Below are 23,928 nucleotides of genomic sequence, written 5' to 3'. Positions count from 1 at the left end.
TTTAATTTGGTGCCAGCCGCTAGCCAATCACGGCTTGCGGATGGGCAGCCAATCAGAGGCAGGTACGCGGCTGCCTCTGATTGGCTGCTGGTCCATGCTGATTGTTTCACAGCTGGTGCTATGTGTAAAGCCTGGATAGAGGATGGTGAGCCGCACGCGGAGCCCCACTGACAGCCGGAGGACAGGATGAGGAGAAACTGGACTCCGGACGTTGAATGAGAGGTAGTAGTAGTAGGTAAGTAGTGTGAGGTGCGGGGGGGTGGGTGAGGGATGTAGTTAGTATGAGGTGCAGGGGGTGGGTGAGGGAAGTAGCCTGCAGGTAGTGTGATCATGTGCAGGGGGTGGGAGAGGGAAGCAGCCTGCAGGTAGTGTGATCATGTGCAGGGGGTGGGAGAGGGAAGCAGCCTGCAGGTAGTGTGATGTGCAGGGGGTGGGAGAGGGAAGCAGCCTGCAGGTAGTGTGATGTGCAGGAGGTGGGAGAGGGAAGCAGCCTGCAGGCAGTGTGAGGTGCAGGGGGTGGGAGAGGGAAGCAGCCTGCAGGTAGTGTGAGGTGCAGGGGTGGGAGAGGGAAGTAGCCTGCGGGTAGTGTGATTTGCAGGGGGTGGGAGAGGGAAGTAGGTTGTATGAGATGCAGGGGTTGTGATGGAAGCAGAGGCCGAATCTCATTGTCAAAGTCCCTAAAACTTTTTTTTGGGGTGGGCTTCAACTAAAATTTCCATACCCCCACTTAAAAATTACCACTTCGAGCACTGTATATATATATATAATATGTGTTTATTAGGGGTGTGCACCGGCCACTTTTTGTGTTTTGGTTTTGGATCTGGATCTTTCTTCGTGTTTTGGATCTGGATTGGTTTTGCCAAAACCACCCTTCCGTGTTTTGGGTTCTGGGTTTTGTGTTTTGGATCTGTATTTTAAAAAAAAAAAAAAGCATAAAAACAGCTAAAATCACAGAATTTGTGGGTTTTTCTGCTCCTATGCTATTATTAACCTCAATAACCTTAATTTCCACTAATTTCCAGTCTATTCTGAACACCTCACACCTCACAATAGTGTTTTTATGTCCAAAAGGTTGCACCGAGGTAGCTGGATGACTATGCTAAGCGACACGAGTAGGCGGCACAAACACGTGGCCCATCTAGGAGTGACACTGCAGTGGCAGACAGGATGGCAGTTTGAAAAACTAGGCCCCAAACAGTAATTAATGCAAAGAAAAAAAAGAGGTGCAAGATGGAATTGTCCTTGGGCCCTCCCACCCTTATGTTGTATAAACAGGACATGCACACTTTAACAAACCAATCATTTCAGCGCCAGGGTCTGCCACACGACTGTGGCTGAAATGATTGGTTAGTTTGGGCCCCCACAAAACAAGCTGGCAATTAATCTGTCCCTGCACAAACTGGCTCTACGGAGGCAAGATGTCGTCCTCATCCTCCTCATCCACCGATTCCTCACCCTCTTCAGTGTTGTGTACATCCTCATCCTCACAGAGTATTAATTCGTCCGCTCTGGAATCCACCACCACAGGTCCCTCTGTACGCTCTGGAGGCTGGTCTCCCTGGAAGAGTTGATAATTCATTTTTATGAACATCATCTTCTCCACATTTTGTGGAAGCAACCTCCTACGCCTTTCGCTGACAAGGTTGCCGGCTGTACTAAACACTCTTTCGGAGTACACACTGGAGGGGGGGCAACTCAGGTAAAATAGAGCCAGTTTGTACAGGGGCCTCCAAATTGCCTCTTTTTCCTGCCAGTACATGTACGGCCTTTCTGACATGCCTATTTGGATGCTGTCACCGATGTAATCCTCCACCATTCTGTCAATGATGACAGTATCATATGCAGTGACAGTAGACATGTCAGAAATTGTTGCCAGGTCCTTCAGTCCGGACCAGATGTCCAAACTTGGTCCTGCCTGCCCTGCATCACCGCCAGCGGGTTGCTTAAGATACCTAAGTTTTTTCCTGGCAGCCCCAGTTGCAGGAGAAAATGAAGAAGGAGCTGTTGACGTGTTACGTTCCGCTTCAGCTGACAGTGTTTTCACCAGCAGGTCTTTGCACCTCTGCAGGCTTGTATCGTCCGGAAAGAGAGACACCACATAGGCTTTAAACCTAGGATCGAGCACAGTGGCCAAAAGTAGTGGTCTGATTTCAACAGATTGACCACCCTGGAATCCTGGCAAAGCGAATGAAGGGCTTCATCCATAAGTCCCACATGCCGAGCAGAATTGCTCCATCTTAGCTTCTCCTTCACTTTCTCCAGCTGCTTCTGCAAAAGCCTGATGAGGGGAATGACCTGACTCAAGCTGGCAGTATCTGAACTGACTTCACGTGTGGCAAGTTTGAAGGGCTGGAGAACCTTGCACAACACGGAAATCATTCTCCACTGTGCTTGAGTCAGGTGCATACCCCCTCCTTTGCCTATGTCATAGGTGGATGTATAGGCTTGAATGGCCTTTTGCTGCTCCCCCATCCTCTGAAGCATATAGAGGGTTGAGTTCCACCGTGTCACAACCTCTTGCTTCAGGTGATGGCGGGGCAGGTTCAAGAGTGTTTGCTGGTGCTCCAGTCTTCGGCACGCAGTCGCTGAATGGTGAAAGTGGCCAGAAATTTTTCGGGCCACCGAAAGCATCTCCTGCATGGCCCTGTCGCTTTTCAGAAAATTCTGCACCACCAAGTTTATTGTGTGACCAAAACATGGGACGTGCTGGAATTTGCCCAGATGTAATGCACGCACAACATTTGTGGCATTGTCAGATATCACAAATCCCCAGGAGAGTCTAAGTGGGGTAAGCCACTGGGCGATGATTTCCCTCAGTTTCTCTAAGAGGTTGTCAGCAGTGTGCCTCTTACTGAAACCGGTGATACACAGCGTAGCCTGCCTTGGAACGAGCTGGTGTTTCTGAGATGCTGCTACTGGTGACGCTGCTGTTGTTGCTGCATAAGGTGATACATCTACCCAGTGGGCTGTCACAGTCATATAGTCCTTAGTTTGCCCTGTTCCACTTGTCCACATGTCCGTGGTTAAGTGGACATTGGGTACAACCGCATTTTTCAGGACACTGAGGATACCTTTTCTGACGTTTCTGTACAGTCTCGGTATCGCCTTCCTAGTGAAGTGGAATCTAGACGGAATTTGGAACCAGGGACACACTACCTCCATCAATTGTCTAAATGCCACTGCACTAATGGCGGATACCGGACGCACATCTAACACCAACATAGCAGTCAAGGCCTCAGTTATACGTTTTGCTTCAGGATGACTGCTGTCGTACTTCATCCTCCTCACTAAGGACTGTTGGAGGGTCAATTGTTTAGTAAAAGTAGTGGTGTTCCTACTTCCTCTCTGGGATGATGAACGACTCCCAGCAGCAGCAACAGCAGCAGCAGGAGGCGTAGCAATGCAGGATCCTCCGGAGGAATCCCGGATAGGAGAGTCAGTCATGCCAGTGACATGGCCTGCAGGGCTACTTCCGATCCTGACTAAGGAGGAAATTGACGAGAAGGGAGTTGACGGTGTGGTTTGCAGGCGCTTGGATACAACGGGATTTAGGTGTCCCTGAACTGCTTACGGTCTTAGCCAAAGTTTCTGAACTTGACAGTAACTTTTTATGAACGCGCTGCAGGTGCCGTATAAGGGAGGATGTTCCTAAGTGGTTAACGTCCCTACCCCTACTTATTTAACCTTTACATATGGTACATATGGCAAGACAGTTGTTGTCCGGATTTGGATAGAAATATTGCCAGACCAAAGAGGTGGAATGTTTGGTCTTCTGCCCAGGCATGACCATGATGGGCTTTTTCATCCCACGGACAACAACTGTCTCTCCCGGAGCCTGATTTAAACAAACCACATCACCATCAGAATCCTCCTCGCCAACTTCCTCCTCAGCGCCAGCTACACCAGTATACTCATCCTGTTGTACTTCAACAGTGACATCTTCAATTTGCATATCAGCAAGTGGACTGTGGGTGCTCCTTTCAGCACTTGCAGGGGGCGTGCAAATGGTGGAAAGATCCACCTCTTCCTGTCCAATACTGGGAAGGTCAGGCATCGCAACCGCCACCACACTTGGACTCTTGGATTTGTGATATCTTCTTAGAACGCACAGTTTTTCACTGTGCTTTTGCCAGCTTAACTCATTTGATTTTTTTAGCGGGAGGAGGGCTTCCATCGTCATGTGAAGCTCAACCACAAGTCATGAACATAGGGAAAGACCTTAGCCATTCCTTGCCACTCCGTGTCGTAAATGGCATATTGGCAAGTTTACGTTTCTCCTCAGATGATTTAAATGTTTTTTTAAGGTAATTTTCCTGCACTTTGTCATTTGGGATTGTATGTGCCCTCTACTATGACATTGGGCATCGGCCTTGGCAGACGACGTTGATGGCATGTTGTCGTCTATGTCATGACTAGTGGCAGCAGCTTCAGCACTAGGAGGAAGTGGTTCTTGATCTTTCCCTATTTTATTTGTATCGGAGAAAGTTTGGTCCTCCATTTATGTCATATTGATGTATACGTGCGGCTAAGGCGCACACAAACACACAAAATATTTTTTTTTTTGTTGGAGACTAGTGCACTTTGTGGGTTACACCACCCTTTAAGAAATGAGCCAGCCGGCTCTTTATTTATGGGACACAGGCACACGCTTGGCGCTGCTCCTTTGTTGATGCACGTGCAGCTACAGTGCACACAATTCACAAAGACAGAAAAAAAAGAATTCTTTATTTTTTGTGGAGCGCACTTTGGGGGTTACAGCACCCTTTAGCGGACAAGACAGCCGGTCCTTTACTTATGGGACACAGGCGCACGCTTGGCGCTACTTTGTTGATGCACGTGCGGCTACTGCGCACACAATTCACAAACACAGAAAAAATATTATTTTTTAGCACTTGGGGGGAGCACCCCTGATGGACAGAGCACCCCCTGGACAACACTACAGAACCCCTTTAGGACTGGGACACTGCACAGGACTTTGGAGTGGACACAGCCCCTATGGACAACTGACTGCACAACACAGTTCAGCCAGCCCCTATGGACTTTGGAGGAGTGGACACAGCCCCTCTGGACAACAGCAGCACAGCACAACACAGCCAGCCCCTATGGACTTTGGAGGAGTGGACACAGCCCCTATGGACAACAGCAGCATAGCACAACACAGCCAGCCCCTATGGACTTTGGAGGAGTGGACACATCCCCTATGGACAACAGCAGCACAGCGCAGCACAGCACAGCACAACACTACACTACACAGCCCAGCCAGCCCTAACTCCCACCCTCCCTCTTCACTGTCCACAGCCAAGAGAGAAAATGGTGCCGGCGCGGGTACCTTATATAGGATCCAAAACCCGCGAGACCCGGAAGGCGGGATGATGATGTTTTGCCTCGATTTCAGATCCGAGTCAGGCGGGAAAAGTCGAGCCCGACTCAGATCGGCCACGGATCGGGGGGGCTTGGGAGGGTTCGGATTTCAGAAATCCGAACCCGCTCACCCCTAATATATGTATATATAAATAATTCTTCAATTTATTGATAGTCATGAAATTTTGTATGTTAATTTCAGAATGGCTAAATAGATTGTAATTTAGGCCCTCATTCAGAGCCGTACGCTCTGAGCAGAGCGCACGCTCTGAATGAGGGCCGCCCTCCATAATTATGGAGCATCCTCCTGGACGCTCGTATAGCTGTGGGTCACCACCCACAGCCTATACGAGCGTGCAGTTTGATGGCCGCGATGGTCTTGACCATTGCGACCATCGAAACTGCGAGCCGGAGCCTGCGGTTGAGGTTTTCAACCGCAAGGCCCGGAGTGATTTTGGCTCTATCAGAGCCAAAATCACTCCCACTAACATCACTAGTGATGTCAGTGGGCCGGCTTCTGACGGTAGGCGTTCCTTTGGGAACGCCCCCGTCAGGGAGGCACGCCCCCGGCACGCCCACCAAAGGGGGCGTGCTGTCAATCAACATCAACAGCACGCCCCCTTTGATCAGACACAATGAGCGAAGGAAAGTCCTTCGCTCGTCGCGTCTGGCGCATGCGCACGACGGAGCTCCCGCCGTCGTGCGCATGCGCAGTGCACAACATCGACCCACTTGCGAGCGGACAGCCGCTCGCGAGTGGGTCTGAATCAGGCCCTTGGGTCTATGATAATATGGTGTATTTATATGGAGTGATTACATTTTCTATTTGTATCTGATATATGGTGCTTATGCTCCTTAGACGCCTTCTGTTACTATGGTGATGGGATACACAGACGTGTCTCGATCAGGTGGTGCCTTCCTTAAGATAATTACAATGTCACAATTCCCAGCTGTGTTTTGTGAATTCCTCACAGACAGAAAGATGACTGCACTCCACAGATTGGCTTCAAACATGCATTTGAAATTATTGATACATGACCTACATTTCAAGCTTGTGGTGCACCTTGAAAAAAAAGTTCACTGCGACCTTGAAACATCGGTCATGCAGGGACGGCAACAGAAATCTTGCGGCCCGTTACATTAATATCTCTGGGCCCCCTCCCTCAACCCCTCGTCCACACAACCCACACATGACACATCCCTCCTGCATCTGTATCTATCTATAGATGCATGAGGTCTACATGCATCTATATATACATAATTTACAAATATATCTCTATGTATCTCTCTCTCTCTCTCTATATATAGATATATATCTATTTATAGTAGGGATGTGCAGGCTCGGATAGGTTCGAGTTTGCACGTGGAGTTCGGATTTTTCCCTCCAAAAAAACGGAACTCAGAAAGAGGCAAAACGTCATCTTACATGGACGAACATCATCATTCCTGGACAAAAGTCCAGGAATGATGATGTTCGTCCATGTAAGATGACGTTTTGCCTCTTTCTGAGTTCCGTTTTTTTGGAGGGAAAAATCCGAACTCCACGTGCAAACTCGAACCTATCCGAGCCTGCACATCCCTAATTTATAGATATCAATATATACAGATATCTATATATAAATATATTATGTATTATGGCTCCAGCTTGTAGCTCAATATGTGCATAAGTGTAGAAATAGGGATATATATATATATATATATATATATATTCCACAGGTCTGCCGGCACTCTAATAATTATTCCACAACTTGCTCCTGTGCCCTGAAAATTACAATACATCCTCCAAAAGAAACGGCACTAGGAGACAGCAGGTATGCAGTAAAACTTGTATTACATAAACGATCAACGTTTCGGAGCTGTCGCCCCGTCGTCGGGACCACGCCATTAATAAAAATGACAATATTATATATATATATATATATATATATATATATATATATATACATATAGGTAGTCAGGCACTCTCAATTTGTAATGTTCAAAATACTGGGGTGTTTTTAGGGAAATTTATATAGAGGTTCCCATAGATAATAGTCTAGCCTCTTCAAGAAAGAAGAAAAAACACTCTACAGATTTTCAGCAAGATTATTCAGTATTTAATGATTAAACCAACATCATTTGCCAATGTTTCGGTCCAATATGGACCTTTGTCAAGGCACAATAGCTTCTAAACATCAATGGTTCACTAAAAGGGAGTACATATAAACAACGTAAGCATTCATAGTCTGACAGGTCCTTTAAAACACATAAGTTCAAAAATGTTATAATCCATGATCAATATGTATGTGATATAGGGCGGGGTGTGCCTCATATAACAGTAACATGATATCCAATAGAAGCCCACACTGCAAGAGACTATTCACAGCGGTAGAAAAAAAAAATCTTTATGCAGCAACTAGTATTGAGAATACAGGGGTCGAATGTGCGCCCCAGTGTAGATTATAATAATAGCAACCAGGTGGAGGGACAATTTCAGAAAGATAGTCATGTATCACACAGCATATACATAAAGGCCAACACTGAGGTAAGACATCATTTTTTTTTTCATCTTCCAGGCTCCCACAGCCTCCTTATGCATACTTGTGTAATATATACACCTGGGGATTGTACTGCACATACCCCCATGTACTTGGCCTTTATGTATATGCTGTGTGATACATGACTATCTTTCTGAAATTGTCCCTCCACCTGGTTGCTATTATTATAATCTACATTGGGGCGCACATTCGACCCCTGTATTCTCAATACTAGTTGCTGCATAAAGATTTTTTTTTCTACCGCTGTGAATAGTCTCTTGCAGTGTGGGCTTCTATTGGATATCATGTTACTGTTATATGAGGCACACCCCGCCCTATATCACATACATATTGATCATGGATTATAACATTTTTGAACTTATGTGTTTTAAAGGACCTGTCAGACTATGAATGCTTACGTTGTTTATATATACTCCCTTTTAGTGAACCATTGATGTTTAGAAGCTATTGTGCCTTGACAAGAGTCCATATTGGACCGAAACGTTGGCAAATGATGTTGGTTTAATCATTAAATACTGAATAATCTTGCTGAAAATCTGGAGAGTGTTTTTTCTTCTTTCTTGAAGAGGCTAGACTAATATATATATATTTATTAGGGGTGTGCACCGGCCACTTTTTGTGTTTTGGTTTTGGATCTGGATCTTTCTTCGTGTTTTGGATCTGGATTGGTTTTGCCAAAACCACCCTTCCGTGTTTTGGGTTCTGGGTTTTGTGTTTTGGATCTGTATTTTTGGGAAAAAAAGCATAAAAACAGCTAAAATCACAGAATTTGTAGGTTTTTCTGCTCCTATGCTATTATTAACCTCAATAACCTTAATTTCCATTCATTTCCAGTCTATTCTGAACACCTCACACCTCACAATAGTGTTTTTATGTCCAAAAGGTTGCACCGAGGTAGCTGGATGACTATGCTAAGCGACACGAGTGGGCGGCACAAACACGTGACCCATCTAGGCGTGAAACTGCAGTGGCAGACAGGATGGCAGTTTGAAAAACTAGGCCCCAAACTGTACATAATGCAAAGAAAAAAAAGAGGTGCAAGATGGAATTGTCCTTGGGCCCTCCCACCCACCCTTATGTTGTATAAACAGGACATGCACACTTAAACAAACCAATCATTTCAGCGCCAGGGTCTGCCACACAACTGTGTCTGAAATGATTGGTTTGTTTGGGCCCCCACAAAACAAGCTGGCAATTAATCTGTCCCTGCACAAACTGGCTGTACGGAGGCAAGATGTCATCCTCATCCTCCTCATCCACCGATTCCTCACCCTTTTCAGTGTGTACATCCTCATCCTCACAGAGTATTAATTCGTCCCCGCTGGAACCACAGGTCCCTCTGTACGTTCTGGAGGCTGGTCTCCCTGGAAGAGTTGATAATTCATTTTATGAACATCATCTTCTCCACATTTTGTGGAAGCAACCTCCTACGCCTTTCACTGACAAGGTTCCCGGCTGCACTAAACACTCTTTTGGAGTACACACTGGAGGGGGGGCAACTCAGGTAAAATAGAGCCAGTTTGTACAGGGACCTCCAAATTGCTTCTTTTTCCTGCCAGTACAGGTACGGACTGTCTGACATGCCTACTTGGATGCTGTCACCGATGTAATCCTTTAACAGACAGACGCACGCTTGTCGCTGCTGCTTTGAGGATGCAAGTGCGGCTACAGCCCACACAATTCACAAAGACAGAAAAAAAAAAAAGAATATTTTTATTGTTTGTGGAGCGCACTTTGAGGGTGTCACCACCCTTTAACAGACAGACGCACGCTTGTCGCTGCTGCTTTGAGGATGCAATTGCGGCTACATCGCACACAAGTCACAAACACATTAAAAAAATAGTTTTTTATTTTTTGGAGCACTTTGAGAGTTACACCACCCTTTAACAGACAGACGCACGCTTGTTGCTGCTGCTTTGAGGATGCAAGTGCGGCTACAGCCCACACAATTCACAAAGACAGAAAAAAAAAGAACAATATTTTTATTGTTTGTGTAGCACACTTTGAGGGTGTCACCACCCTTTAACAGACAGACGCATGCTTGTCGCTGCTGCTTTGAGGATGCAGGTGGAATCTAGACGGGATTTGGAACCGGGGACACACTACCTCCATCAATTGTCTAAATCCCACTGCACTAATGGCGGATACCGGACGCACGTCTAACACCAACATAGCAGTCAAGGCCTCAGTTATACGTTTTGCTTCAGGATGACTGCTGTCGTACTTCATCCTCATCCCTAGGGACTGCTGGAGGGTCAATTGTTTAGTAAAAGTAGTGATGTTCCTACTTCCTCTCTGGGATGATGAACAACTCCCAGCAGCAGCAATAGCACTAGGAGGAAGTGGTTCTTGATCTTTCCCTATTTTATTTTTATCGGAGAAAGTTTGGTCCTCCATTTATGTTATATTGATATATACGTGCGGCTAAAGCGCACACAAACACAGAAAATATTTTTTTATTTTTGCTGGAGAGTAGTGCACTTTGTGGGTTACACCACCCTTTAAGAAATGAGCCAGCCGGCTCTTTACTTATGGGACACAGGCGCACGCTTGGCGCTGCTCCTTTGTTGATGCACGTTCAGCCACAGTGCACACAAGTCACAAACACAGAAAATAATTTTGTTTTTGGTTTGGAGTGTACTTTCGGGGTTACAGCACCCTTTAACGGTCAAGCCAGCCGGGCCTTTACTTATGACACAGGCGCACGCTTGGCACTACTTTGTTGATGCTCGTGCGGCTACTGCGCACACAATTCACAAACACACAAAAAATATTATTTTTTTAGCACTTGGGGGGAGCACCCCTGATGGACAGAGCACCCCCTGGACAACACTACAGCACCCCTTTAGGACTGGGACACTGCACAGGATTTTGGAGTGGACACAGCCCCTATGGAGAACTGACTGCACAACACAGTCCAGCCAGCCCCTATGGACTTTGAAGTAGTGGACACAGCCCCTATTAACAACAGCAGCACAGCACAACACAGCCAGCCCCTATGGACTTTGAAGTAGTGGACACAGCCCCTATTAACAACAGCAGCACAGCACAACACAGCCAGCCCCTATGGACTTTGAAGTAGTGGACAACAGCAGCATAGCGCAGCATAACACTACTCTGCACTACACTACACTACACTACACAGCCCAGCCAGCCCTAACTCCCACCCTCCCTCTTCACTGTCCACAGCCGAGTGAGAAAATGGCGCCGACGTGGGTACCTTATATAGGATCCAAAACCCGCGAGACTCGGAAGGCGGGATGATGACGTTTTGCCTCGATTTCAGATCCGAGTCAGGCGGGAAAAGTCGAGCCTGACTCGGATCGGCCTCAGTTCGGGGGGGCTCGGGGGGGTTCTGATTTCAGAAATCCGAACCCGCTCACCCCTAATATATATATATATATATATATATATATATATAATCTATAAAGAACAGCAAATCCTGCACACTCTCACTGTTTTGTACAAAAAGATCTTAGGGTGCCAGATCATAAATATTAGTAGTCACAAAAGTCCAGAACACCAGACGACCGGCACACCCTTTTCAAATGCAACAAAATTAGTTTTAATCCATAAAAACCATCAAAAGGTTAATGCCCAATAGCTAACAACGTCCGTTCATGTAAGCCAAAAGAATGCAACATGCAATCAAGTAATGTAATTCCAGCATGATACTCATCGTTAGTAGAACCTTCGTTGTAGCAATAAAGTGTGGTGTATTTGAGGTTCATTTGATTTTCATACTGTAGTGAAGCAAATGTATGTGTTCTGGAGGTGGGTGGATAGCCCGGATTTGGAGATATATTGTGTATGTTCCTTGATGTCATATATGGAGGGACAATATGGGATGTATATGTGATCAATAGATATCACACCCTCTATATCAGAACCAGTCATCTCCAGCCAGTAATCTATGTGGATTTGCACAAACTCTGCATTAGAGGAAAAGACTAACAACTGTTTATGCAGATTAGGAGCATTTTATATGATATTACTATATTTGGTGTGTTGACTGCCTGTATGTGCGCATGTGTGTGTGCTCATTGTATCATTCTCGTTTTTTCTTCCTATTTGATAAAATGCTTAATTACATGTATTTTATCACTAGGCCGTGTAAAACACAACAACTTGATAGAGATCGGTGCAGGCCCCTCTATACACCACATCCTACCGGCCTGTGAATACTTTGAAAGAATCTACGTTACGGATTATTTGCAAGACAACCTACAAGAAATAGAAAAATGGCTGCGGGGTAGCAGCGATGCTTTTGATTGGTCTCCATACATAAGACACGTTTGTGTCCTTCAGAACAAAAAGTATGTATATAATATTAATTAATAAAACTGCAAAGACTTGTCCACTGTTGGGCAACACTTCCTCTGTATTGACTTGACAGTCTTAATCAACACAGCTGAAAGCTATCCTATTTGTTACATGGGGGGCATAACACAAACAGGGGGAGAAGCCCAAATTTAAGTTTAACTTGTTTATACAGGAATTAGATAATATATATATTTGGGTGTGGTATGAAAAGTAGACATTCTGAATGTTGATTTGGATGTTAGTTCGACAGGAAAAATGGTTAAAATGTTAACATGTTTATAATGTCGACATTTAACATGTCAACACCAGAATGACAACATACATGGGGTTGTTTTTGCATATTTTAGCCTTATCCTAACCTTAACCCTAAAAATTAAACAAAAATGTACCGTTGACCTTTTGGTGTCGACATATAGAATGTCGACATTATGAAAATGTAGACATTTTGACCATGTAGATATTAGTGGAGGTCAACATTTTCCATTTCGCCCAAATGCCCACGTCGACATTCTGATTGTTGACATTCTGCATAGGACCTACATATTTTTAAAGACAGAGGGCTTAATTTAAAGATGGACACAATGCCGATTTTTACACAGTTGAGCGATTATTGTTGCATTGTGCATGCATCAACTTTCATTACCCTTGGTGGTTACAGCGAGGATTTACCCACAGTGTGATGGACAATCAGGGATAGTTTGGGGGATATATTGGGGAATGTCGGTTGAAACGCAGGTGTGTCCTAATCATTTTGGGGCAGGTTGCAGACAGCAGTGGCGGAAGTTCATCCCAGATGCCGGGAGGCAAGTTATAATTTGGCGCCTCTCCCCTGTCACAGCCGCTGACACTATAATGTAGCAATTCGCATACAGACAGGCTATAGATAGATGAAGGCAGCAGCTGATGGTCTGACACAGAGCTCTCCACTAGTGTATGGTGGCTTCTCAGGTGCCGGGACGGGGTGCCATGTATTGGGCGGCCGTGAAGGTACACTCCGGGTACATAGTTACAGCCCTAAGTGTGGTGAATATGTTGTGGACAATGGAGGAGGTGCCCCTTCAGAGCTGGAGCCCGGCGGTAGGCGCCTCCGTTGTCTCCCATACTTCTGCACCTGGCAGACGGTGATTACAATCCCATACATAGAAAAAATGGGTTCTGCAGCTCAGTTCCGACGGCCATTCTAAGGAACCATAGGGTTACTCAGAATAATCGATTGATCTGCGTCCGACGATGCATCACTGAATCAGGCCCAGAGGGAATACAGTTTGTGTATGTAAATGGGTGTGGGTGTGAATACATAAATATTTGCAGCAAGTGAATTTGCCAATGTACATGAGGTACTATGTGATTACTATCCTGGAATATCCAAGAGACTCACAAATGCTGGGTACTGCAACTCTCCTGATAAAGTACACCAGCCATCCAGATTCAGATCACTACATCAGCCACGTGGGCAGGCTGGTGATTTGATGACATGATTTATAGCTAATTGCTTCATTGTAGCCTCATCCTGCCTGCTCAGTTGTATGAATCATACCATTGCATGGAAGGGATGGTACTATAATGAGTAAGGGGCTTGTATATTATGCTATTGCTATAATTAATTATTTAGTATGACATGGGCATCCCCCTTTAATCCAATTAAAAAATATGTATTTTAAAATAGTGACACTTTCAATTAACTATTGAGAGATAGCAGAAGGTACTGTTGGGTATGGGATCCCGACGATCGGGATGCCGCTGGTCAGAATACCAACAGCGGCATCCCGATGGTAAGTGAGGTAAGACTAACCCTTACCCCTAACCTTCTTTTACCGGTCAAACTCTTTCTTAACTCAGGGACCACAAACCTAACTACAGACTTGACTAGTTGCTTTGGTCATTTGTGCCATACCATGAAAACAATTTCAATTTCTTATACTATTTCTGAAATAATTTAAGTATTTCCAAATTCCCTTTATAGAACCACCCCTGAGGAGGAGGCGAGGAACATAAGAAGAAAAGTGTCATTAATGAAGTGTGATGTCACCAAGACCAATCCCCTGCATCCGAATTCCCTTCCTTTGGTGAATTGCCTGTTCACTGGAGCGTGTCTTACTTCTGTTTGCAAAAGTTTAAGAGACTTTAAAACTGGCCTTAAGAATATTGTATCTCTAATCAAACCAGGAGGTTATCTGATAATTAGTGATTACATTGAAGCCATTTATTATATGGCTGGAGAGACAAAATTTCCGCTTCTGTCACTTGATGAGGATTTTGTCAGGGAAGCAGTGTCTGAGAGTGGGTGTGAAATTGAAGAGTTTAAAACCTTTACAGAGATTCGGATTCCAGAGGATTCATTTGACAGTAAGGATGTATTCTGCCTTCTGGCCCGTAAGCTATGAGGCAGAAGTCTGCTGATCATAACTATTCATTCAAAGAAAATATTACAGTGAAAACATATTCATATGTTACAGTGATATATAGCTATATGCATTACAATAACTTCTGGGCCTGATTTAGAGCTGGTTGCAGGGGCGTATCTATAATGGGTGCAGGGTCAGCGGGGCACACGTGTCCATGTGTTCAGGGGGGCCCACACCACACACCCTGCACCCATATTTTTAATACTTACCTCTCCGGACTTCCACGTCGACGGTATCAGCATTGTAAAAATCACCTGGCAAACGGCCACCGCGGCCATTTTCCCAGCATTTTGCGTATACTATACGCAGTAGGGAAATCGCCATGAAAATGGGCGCCACGCCAATTTCCCAGTGACCAGCACATGCGCAGTAGACTCTGGGCACAGACTAGTGCCCAGAGACTACTGCCGCGGTGCTGCGCTGAGTGCGCTGCCAGCCGCCGGAGAGAAAGGATGGGGTCCCGGACGGAGACTGCACATGGGCCACCTCCTCTATTGATACGCCCCTGGAGTTCATTTGAACCACACTTGCCAATTTTAAAATGGGGTGATGCAGGCATGCAGCTGATGACTATAAGGTCTATTTACTAAGCCTTGGATGGAGATAAAGAGAACAGAGATATAGGGGTATACAGTATTTATCAAAGTTCAATTTTGCATTCGATTTTTAGCTCACCTCAAATCTAATCAAATCAAATGTAGAAATCATCAAACCCGCATTTACTAAAATTAGATTTTAAAAGCCTTTTCTAAATCAAATTCGAATTGGTTAGAATTTGAACAGTGACTTGATGTTTGATTTTACATGCCCATGTACATATCAAACACCAAATACCACTCAAAATCAAACTTCATATCCCTAAATGAATAGACCTGCCTCATGCTTTCCATTTTAGCATGAGCAGGTCTAAGTAACACAGATGCATGCACAGATCAGTGCGCCCCCCCCTCCTAAAAGCACAACGAGACCCATATTTTTCAGAGCCAGTCCTGGTTGGCAAAATACAGGGGACAAAAGGCGTAGGGATTCCATGTATTTATCCCAACCAGCACTGGGCTAAGTGAGCCGGTCCTGGTTTTGGAAATACAGAGGACAAAATGAGTAGGAGTCCCCAGTGTCTGCCATAACCAGCACCGGAATCTTTCTAGAGTGGGGTAATGCCATAGCCATGGCTCCCCTGGCCAAAGCATTACGCCTGACTGCTAGTCATCCCACAATTAAGGGGTCCCCCGCTCCAGGGCACCCCAGGCCTAGGCTGATAGTCCGGGGCTATCCCCGGCACCCCTGGGCGGTGGGTGCCAGGTTGATAGTGTAAAGTGTGGTTTAAAAATAGAAGTGATAACATTGTCTTTAACAGTAGAACTACAGGTCCCAGCAAGCCTCCTCCGCATGCTGGTTCTTGGAAAACCACATATATCAACATGCGGGACATTAAGGGCCCACTGATACCTCTAGTTCACCTTTAAATAAATTTTAAAATAAAGACACATAAAAGCAGTCATGACCTTTTTGCTCCTAACTGCTTTTTATTATGGATACATAATTCCGGGACCTCCAAGAATCGGCTAATACAAGCCTTTAAGCAGTCCACTGTAATGCTGGGCATACACTATACAATATTCTGTCCAATCTAGCTGGTTGGAATGAAAACCTGGTAATGTATGGGAGCAAATGACAGTCGATCATATGGTTTTAAACACTGAAAATCGGACAAAAAACAATTGTTTAAATTCCTTAAATGTGTGTGTTTTAACCAATATGTCTGAACAACCAATTTTGTCTGTTTGCCAGTGTTTTTGAGCAAATGGTCGATTGTCATTTGCTCCCATACATTACCAGATTTTCATTTCAACCTGCCAGATTGGACAGATATCTGAGAGATAATTGTATAGTGGATGCCCAGCATAAAGGTGCCCATCCACTTGCCGATAATACTGAGCGATTGCATGATTACGACATCGTAATCGTGCAATCGCTCAGGTATCGGCTGCAAATCGAGCATTAAAATGTCTATAACGACTAGCTGGTCGTTTCCGACATCTTTCATCGCCTGAACAAGATGGTCAACCTGACGACGTCATCAGGGTGCCCAAGTTCGGGGATGATTGATGTTCATACACTGAACGTCTGAACATTCAATATATGCACTTCACCCCTCGGGAGACGACAGCACGATTACAATGTTGTAATCGTGCTGTCGTCCCCGCATCTACAAGTGGATGGTCACGTTAACACTGTGGAAAGCTTCATCCAGCTCCACCTGCGCTAAGCTGCTGTACAGGACACTGATTGCTGTGGACTCATCACCCTGCACTAAGCTGCAGTGAAAACATTCCTATTACTGAGAATTATCATCTCATTGGACTTTGGACCCTGGTAAATATACATGTAGCCAATTGTGGCCATTTGACTACTATTTAATAATTTATTGTCATCACTTTTTAATGTATTTTAAGTTATTATGTCAACTGTTTTAGATAAATAAGAATAAATAATTGTTTAAACTGTTGTTACTTTGTAAAAATCACACCTCTCTGTTAGTATTTGTCTATGTGTAATATATGTATTTTTTACACATATGCCATGCAATAGGTCGATTATTTTGAACTGCACATGCGCGAGCCAGACACTGCGATTGGGACTGCGATCGCAGACCCATAATAGCAGATTGATTGACAGGAAGTGGCGTTTGCGGCTGGTGACAGGGGGGTTGTGGTCGGGCGAACGCAGTTGCACCAGTGCGTTTCAACGCCGTTGCATGGGCGTGCACAAATTATCCACTGCGATACCAGATGTTGCCTGAGGTCTCACAGCGTGTGCTGAAGTAAGCAATTCCTGAGTAAGGTCGGGGCTTCATTAATTGTCCGATGTTACTCGATGTTACCGATTGTTTCTCTATGTTGTCAAAGTAAACGGCTGTGAGTAATGGGAAGTCTGCATCCTTATGTCTGACTGCGATCACAATGCGAATGCAGACATTTACATATCACTGCTGATTTTAGCAACTGCGTTGCGTGCGTATATGCAGAATAGCGATCCATAGTGAATCAGGCCCTGTGTTCAATAGAACATTTTTATTCAATACAGTAGGTCAGCAATACTCACCTATTATGATGTGATAATATTCAAAAGGAATGGATCTGTGTGATTTCAGTGGTGGCTCACTTACATTAAATGTCTGAGAAAAACTGGATCATCTTCCTGTATGGGAGTAATTATAAGGCAGTGTAACAACTATAAATCATGTTATGAAGCAGCAGGCAGCACCCCTGTGAAATGCAGGCTAAGCATCCTGTTGGACTGGTTTTTATCACCACAACAAGCTCATGCTTCTGCAGGGAAACTTTTTTTTGGGGGGGAGCAGTGGATAGAGAAGAATAGAGAACAGGGCAGGATGCACACTGAGGTGACCCAGCATAAGCTGGCTCTCTTTACTAGTATGAGAATAATTGCGTATATACCAGTGCCACACTAAGGCCCTCATTCAGAGGCGGTCGCAAGAAGCGAGCGCTCACTCTGAATGAGGGCGACCGCTTCACTTTTCAAGTGCGGCCTCCTGGTCGCTAGCTAAGCTGTGGGTTACCACCCACAGCTTTAGCGACCGACCAGGTTGATGGTCGCAATGGTCAAGACCATCGCAACCATCGGGGCTTGCAACAAGACACTAAGGTTGGGCCTCGGCAACCGCAAGCCCCAGGGAGCTTCCTGCTCTGATCGAGCAGGAAGCTCCCCACTGACATCACTGCTGATGTCAGTGCGGCCGCCCACAAGACGGCAGGTGTTCCTTAAGGAACGCCTCCGTTTGTGAAACCACCCCCCCGCCACGCCTACAAAATGGGGTGAGCTGTCGATCAACATCGACAGCCGCCCCTTTTGTAGTGAGCTCCGGAGCGAGAGAATTTCTCTCTTGCTCCGGGGCTTGCGCACGCGCAGTGCAGCCGCTGTGCGTGCGCAGGGCCTAAACATCGTCCCGGTTGCAAGCGCTCAGTGCTTGCGACTGGGTCTGAACGAGGTCCTAAGTCAGTTTTGTTTATTATAGAAATAAATTAAATGTACAGTATTTTTCAAAGATTAATAATGATTGACTGTTGTTATAACACCTTAAAATGACTTTAATAAAGTGAGCATAGTTTCATCAATCACGTTAGATAGATAGATAGACAGACAGACAGACAGACAGATAGAGATATCTGTGCTCTCCTACCACCGCCATTAGGGATGTGCGCTGGACCATTTTGGGCAGATTTGGATTTGGTTCTAATTTGTCGTCCGTCTTTGGATCTGGATTTGCCAAACTGCGGTGACTGACTTTGGATTTGGATTTTTTTTTTTAAATTGACGAAAAAAGCTAAAATCACATAATTTTTTTTTTTCCTAGAGTATTATTAACCTCGATAACATTAATTTCCAGTCAATTTAGACCATATCACAGCTTATAGTATTGTTTTCACCATTATTGTCCAAAGGTTGCAGTGAGCTGACTGGTTACTAAGCGACAAAGCAGCGGCACAACGACACAGACACCACAGTTTAAAGCACATCTATGACACATTGCTACACAGCAGTGGCAGGAATGAAAAGTAGTGCAGCCACCAAGTGGGGTACGTCCAGCATAGTCACAGTGCACAATCTTATTCACATTACACCGCACATAGGGCCTGATTCAGAGCCGCTCGTAAGCGGCCGCTCGTTCGTTCCGAGCGATGTTAGCCCAACTGCGCATGCGTACGGATCGTTATACGCATGCGCTAACCAGTCAGTGCGGACGAAATTCATGTGCTCGCAAAATAGCGAATGCCTGCTATTTTGAGTGACAGAAAGAGGCGTATGTGGGTGGTAACAGGGGAAGGTGCTTGAAAATGGGGAGTGGAAATCAGAACGCAGGCGTGCTTAGAGGTCAAAACGGGCGTTTTATGGGTGTGCATATTTAAAACAGCAGCGTCATTGACCACGTCACTGGGTTATTTTATAGTCAGAACTGCTCGCAAAATTGTGGTAGCAAACACCAACCCCAAGAATAGCGAGCAGTTCATACCCTTGTCGATGTACTCGATTAATCTAATAAATAGCGGACATAATGTAGGATGCGAGCGGCCAGGGGGCGTATCTTTCCAAAAAATGAACGCAAGTTTTGTTCGCTCGTTCAGACATAGAGGCGTGAACAGACCGCAAACAGCGAACGGTTCATTTCAATAGCCACCCCTTGTTTTAGAACGAACGACCGCAAATAGCGAGTGGCTCTGAATGAGGGCCATAGTGCCCCTGATTCACATTACACCATAGTGTCTATTATTTATGCTACGACACACAGTAGTGCCTCTTTTACACAATGCCCACAGTAGTGACCCTTTTACACAATGCCCACGGTAGCGACCATTTTACACAATGCCCACGGTAGTGACCCTTATACACAAAGCCCACAGCAGTAATGCCCCTTATACAATGCCCACAATAGTAGTGCCACTTATACAATGCCCACAGCAATAGTGTCCCTTACACAATGCCCCCAGTAGTGGTGCCCCCTATGCAGTCCCCTTAGTAGTAGGGCCCCATATGCAGTGCCCCCAGTAGTAGTGGCCCAGTAGTAGTGCCCCCAGTAGTATGCCCCCCAGTAGTATGCCCCCATTAGTAGTGCCCCTAGTATGCCCCCATTAGCAGTGCCCCCAGTAGTATTCCCCCATTAGCAGTGCCCCCAGTAGTATGCCCCATTAGTAGTATGACCCCCAGTAGTATGCCCCCATTAGCAGTGCCCCCTTTAGCAGGCCCCTAGTAGTGGTGCCCCCATTAGTAGTGTCCCCAGTAGCAGTGCCCCCATTAGCGTGCCCCCATTAGTAGTGGTGCCCCCAGTAGTATGCCCCCAGTAGCACCCCCTTACACACACACACAAATAAAAAAATATAAAGACTTACCTGAATCCCTGCTCCTGCCGCCGTCCGCTCTGCTCTGTCACCCTCTGAGGAGGGAGCCGGAAGATGGAGCTCATGAGTGAGCTCCACCAGGCTCCCTCCGTGCAGCAGCCAATGAGAGTCTGTGTGACTCTCATTGGCTGCTATAACAAACACACAGCTGCCACTGGCGGCTGTGTGTTTGTTTCTGTGTAGGGCAGACCACTATCATTGCGTTCTGCCCTACACTAGTGGGGCCCTGACGTCGGATTCTCTCTCGGTAGTCCAACATCAGGAGGCCGCCATTCGGCCTCGAACAGGGATCCAAGTCAGGCGGGGAATACCCAAACAGGGTTCGGGTGGACTCGGATTCCCAATGTTCGGAGCGGTTCGGATTCCACAGAATCTGAACCGCTCATCTCTAACCGCCATACAGTGCTGCAGCTTGACCAGGCTGCTGATGCCTCAATGGTTATTGGGGCCCGCCAGCTACATGGAGGGATGTTAATGTCTAAATGCTCTTCATGGAGAGGACCCTGACGTCATCAGCTACTGCCAAACGTCATTCCCTGCCATCCATGTGGACATAGAGGGGGAATATAATATTGTGGTGATTGAAGAGAGCCCAAATTGTGGCGAGCAAAGTGAGCCTGCGAGGGGACAAGTTTCCTCTTCAGGGTTCGGGTGGACTCGGATCTCCTATGATCGAAGCGGTTCGGATTCCACAGAATCCGAACCGCTCATCTCTAGTATGTATTGTGAGTTGGAAAATATGGTCAGAAATAAACAAATATGCAAACTCAGTTTCTCTACAATTTGCCCTCTAATTAGTCAGACATGTTACATACATCTGATCCCCGTTCGAGGCCGAACGGCGGCCTCCTGATGTTGGATTCTCGAGAGAGAATCCGACGTCAGGGCCCCACTAGTTTAGGGCAGACTGCAGTGATAGTGGTCTGCCCTACACAGAAACAAACACACAGCCACCAGCGGCAGCTGTGTGTTTGTTACAACAGCCAATGAGAGTCACACAGACTCTCATTGGCTACTGCATGGAGGGAGCCGGCTGGAGCTCACTCAGGAGCTCCGTCTTCCGGCTCCCTTCTCGTCGCGTGGCAGCAGAGTGGACGGCGGCTGGAGCGGGAATACAGGTAATTTTTTTTTTTTTTTATGTGTGTATGGGGGCCTGCTAATGGGGGGCCTACTACTGGGGGCCTAATTATGGGGGCATACTACAGGGGGGGGCATATTACTGGGGGCCTGCTAATGGGGGGCCTACTACTGGGGGGGCCTACTACTGGGGGCCTGCTTATGAGGGCATACTACTGGGGGGGCCTACTACTTTGGGGCATACTACTGGGAGGGCCTACTACTGGGGGGCATTCTACGGGGGCATACTACTGGGGGGGCCTACTACTGGGGGGCATACTACTGGGGGGGCATTCTACTGGGGGCCTGCTTATGGGGGCATACTACTGGGGAGGCATACTACTGGGGGCCTGCTAATGATGGGCATACTACTGGGGGGGCATACTACTGGGGGCCTGCTAATGGGGGGCATGATCCTGGGGGGGCATACTACTAGGGGCCTGCTAACGGGGGGAATACTACTGGGGGGCATACTACTGGGGGCCTGCTTATGGGGGCATACTACTGGGGGCCTGCTATTGGGGGCATACTACTGGGGGCCTGCTAATGGGGAGCATACTACTGGGGGGCCTGCTAATGGGGGGCATACTACCGGAGGCCTGCTTATGGGGGCATACTACTGGGGGGCATACTACTGGGGGCCTGCTAATGGGGGGCATACTACTGGGGGGGCCTGCTAATGGGGGGCATACTACTGGGGGGCATACTACTACTGGGGGCACTGCATAGGGGGCCCTACTACTACTACTAAGGGGACTGCATAGGAGGCACCACTACTGGGGACATTGTGTAAGGGACACCACTGCTGGGGGCATTGTGTAAGGCACACCACTGCTGGGGGCATTGTGTAAGGGACATTATTGCTGTGGGCATTGTATAAGTGGCACTACTACTGTGGGCATTGTTTAAGGGGCATTACTACTGTGGGCTTTGTGTTTAAGAGTCACTACTGTGGGCATTGTGTAAAAGGGGCACTACTGTGGGCATTGTGTAAAAGGGTCACTACTGTGGGCATTGTGTAAAAGGGTCACTACAGTGGGCATTGTGTAAAAGGGGCACTACTGTGTATCGTAACATAAATAAGAGACACTACTTTATGGTGTAATGTGAATCAGGAGCACTATGTGTGGTGTAATGTAAATAAGATTGTGCTCTGTGACTCCTTGGGCCGTAGCCCACTTTGTAAACAAGTACTGTGATTCTGCTGGCCGTACCCCACTGGGTGGGTGCACTACTTTTCATTTCTGCCACTGCTGTGTGGCAATGTGTCATAGATGTGCTTTATACTGTGGTGTCTGTGTCGTTGTGCCGCCGCTTTGTCGCTAGGTAACCAGTCAGCTCACTGCAACCTTTGGCCAATAATGTTGAAAATAATATTATAAGCTGTGAGGTGTTCTAAATTGACTGGAAATTAATGTTATTGAGGTTAATAATACTCTAGGAAGAAAAAAAATACCAATTTATGTGATTTTAGCTTTTTTTGTCAATTTTTGTAAAAGAATCTAAATCCAAAGCCAGTCACCGCAGTTTGGCAAATCCAAAGCTGGACGATGAATTAGAACCAAATCCAAATCCGGCAAAAATGGTCCGGCGCACATCCCTAATCTATACATACTATAGACACCTCCTATAATATTAGGATTAACCAAAACCAACTTGTGCAGCCATTTATATCCTACTGAAATCCGTGTTTTTTTTTTTTTATAAGAACATTTTTGTTGTTGGTTTGTGGTCATGTTAAGCTGAAGTCTGAGCATGTCTTCCACTGTGTTTTTGGTCTACCTTTATACTGATTGTGTGACAAAGAGAGGAGAGTATGGAGGGTGTATAGGTGGAAGACCCTGCTCATGGACAGCACCGTACATTGTAATATGGCCTTTACTACGGTTTATATTAGGGATGGACGTATTCAATTAAAATGAAAAATCATTTTTGCAGGGACAAATTGGAGAGGGGGCCCCGAACCAGAATCTCGCCTAGGGCCCCCCTGGGTCTTAATCTGTCTCTGATGCTGGGACCGACATAGCATACAGGTTTATTTTTAGGCTGCCTTTCATTGATTTGTCCAGTTTGATAAAGTTAATAACGCAGCCAGCATCAGTGATTTAGGGGTGCCATAATTAAATTACATCTTTCCCCCTAAACCTAAAAATGTTGTGGTACCCCTGCAAAGATTAAATTCTTTTGCATAATAATTCACCATAATAGGTAAGTATCCCTGACCTATTCACTAAAGAAAATTTATTGAAACAGTACATTACATTCTGT

The 23,928-nt window shown here is 46.0% G+C and overlaps 1 protein-coding gene across 2 annotated transcripts in view; it reads left to right on the top strand.

Annotated features, from left to right (window-relative positions):
* Nucleotides 1-16,266, top strand: part of LOC148504741 (nicotinamide N-methyltransferase-like) — a 65,859-nt gene extending 49,593 nt beyond the window's left edge. For both annotated transcript variants that reach the window (XM_088448517.1, XM_088448518.1), the window contains 2 exons: nucleotides 12,007-12,214; nucleotides 14,185-16,266. In XM_088448517.1, the coding sequence (XP_088304643.1) occupies nucleotides 12,007-12,214; nucleotides 14,185-14,605 (629 nt within the window). In that variant the 3' untranslated portion in view covers nucleotides 14,606-16,266. The remainder of the gene's footprint in view (nucleotides 1-12,006; nucleotides 12,215-14,184) is intronic.
* The last annotated feature ends 7,662 nt before the right edge of the window (nucleotides 16,267-23,928 follow it).

Source organism: Taudactylus pleione, unplaced genomic scaffold, assembly GCF_031769625.1.
Source record: "Taudactylus pleione unplaced genomic scaffold, aTauple2 ptg000457l, whole genome shotgun sequence".
NCBI classification, from domain to species: Eukaryota; Metazoa; Chordata; class Amphibia; order Anura; family Myobatrachidae; genus Taudactylus; species Taudactylus pleione.
This window is presented reverse-complemented; position numbering and strand designations above follow the sequence as displayed.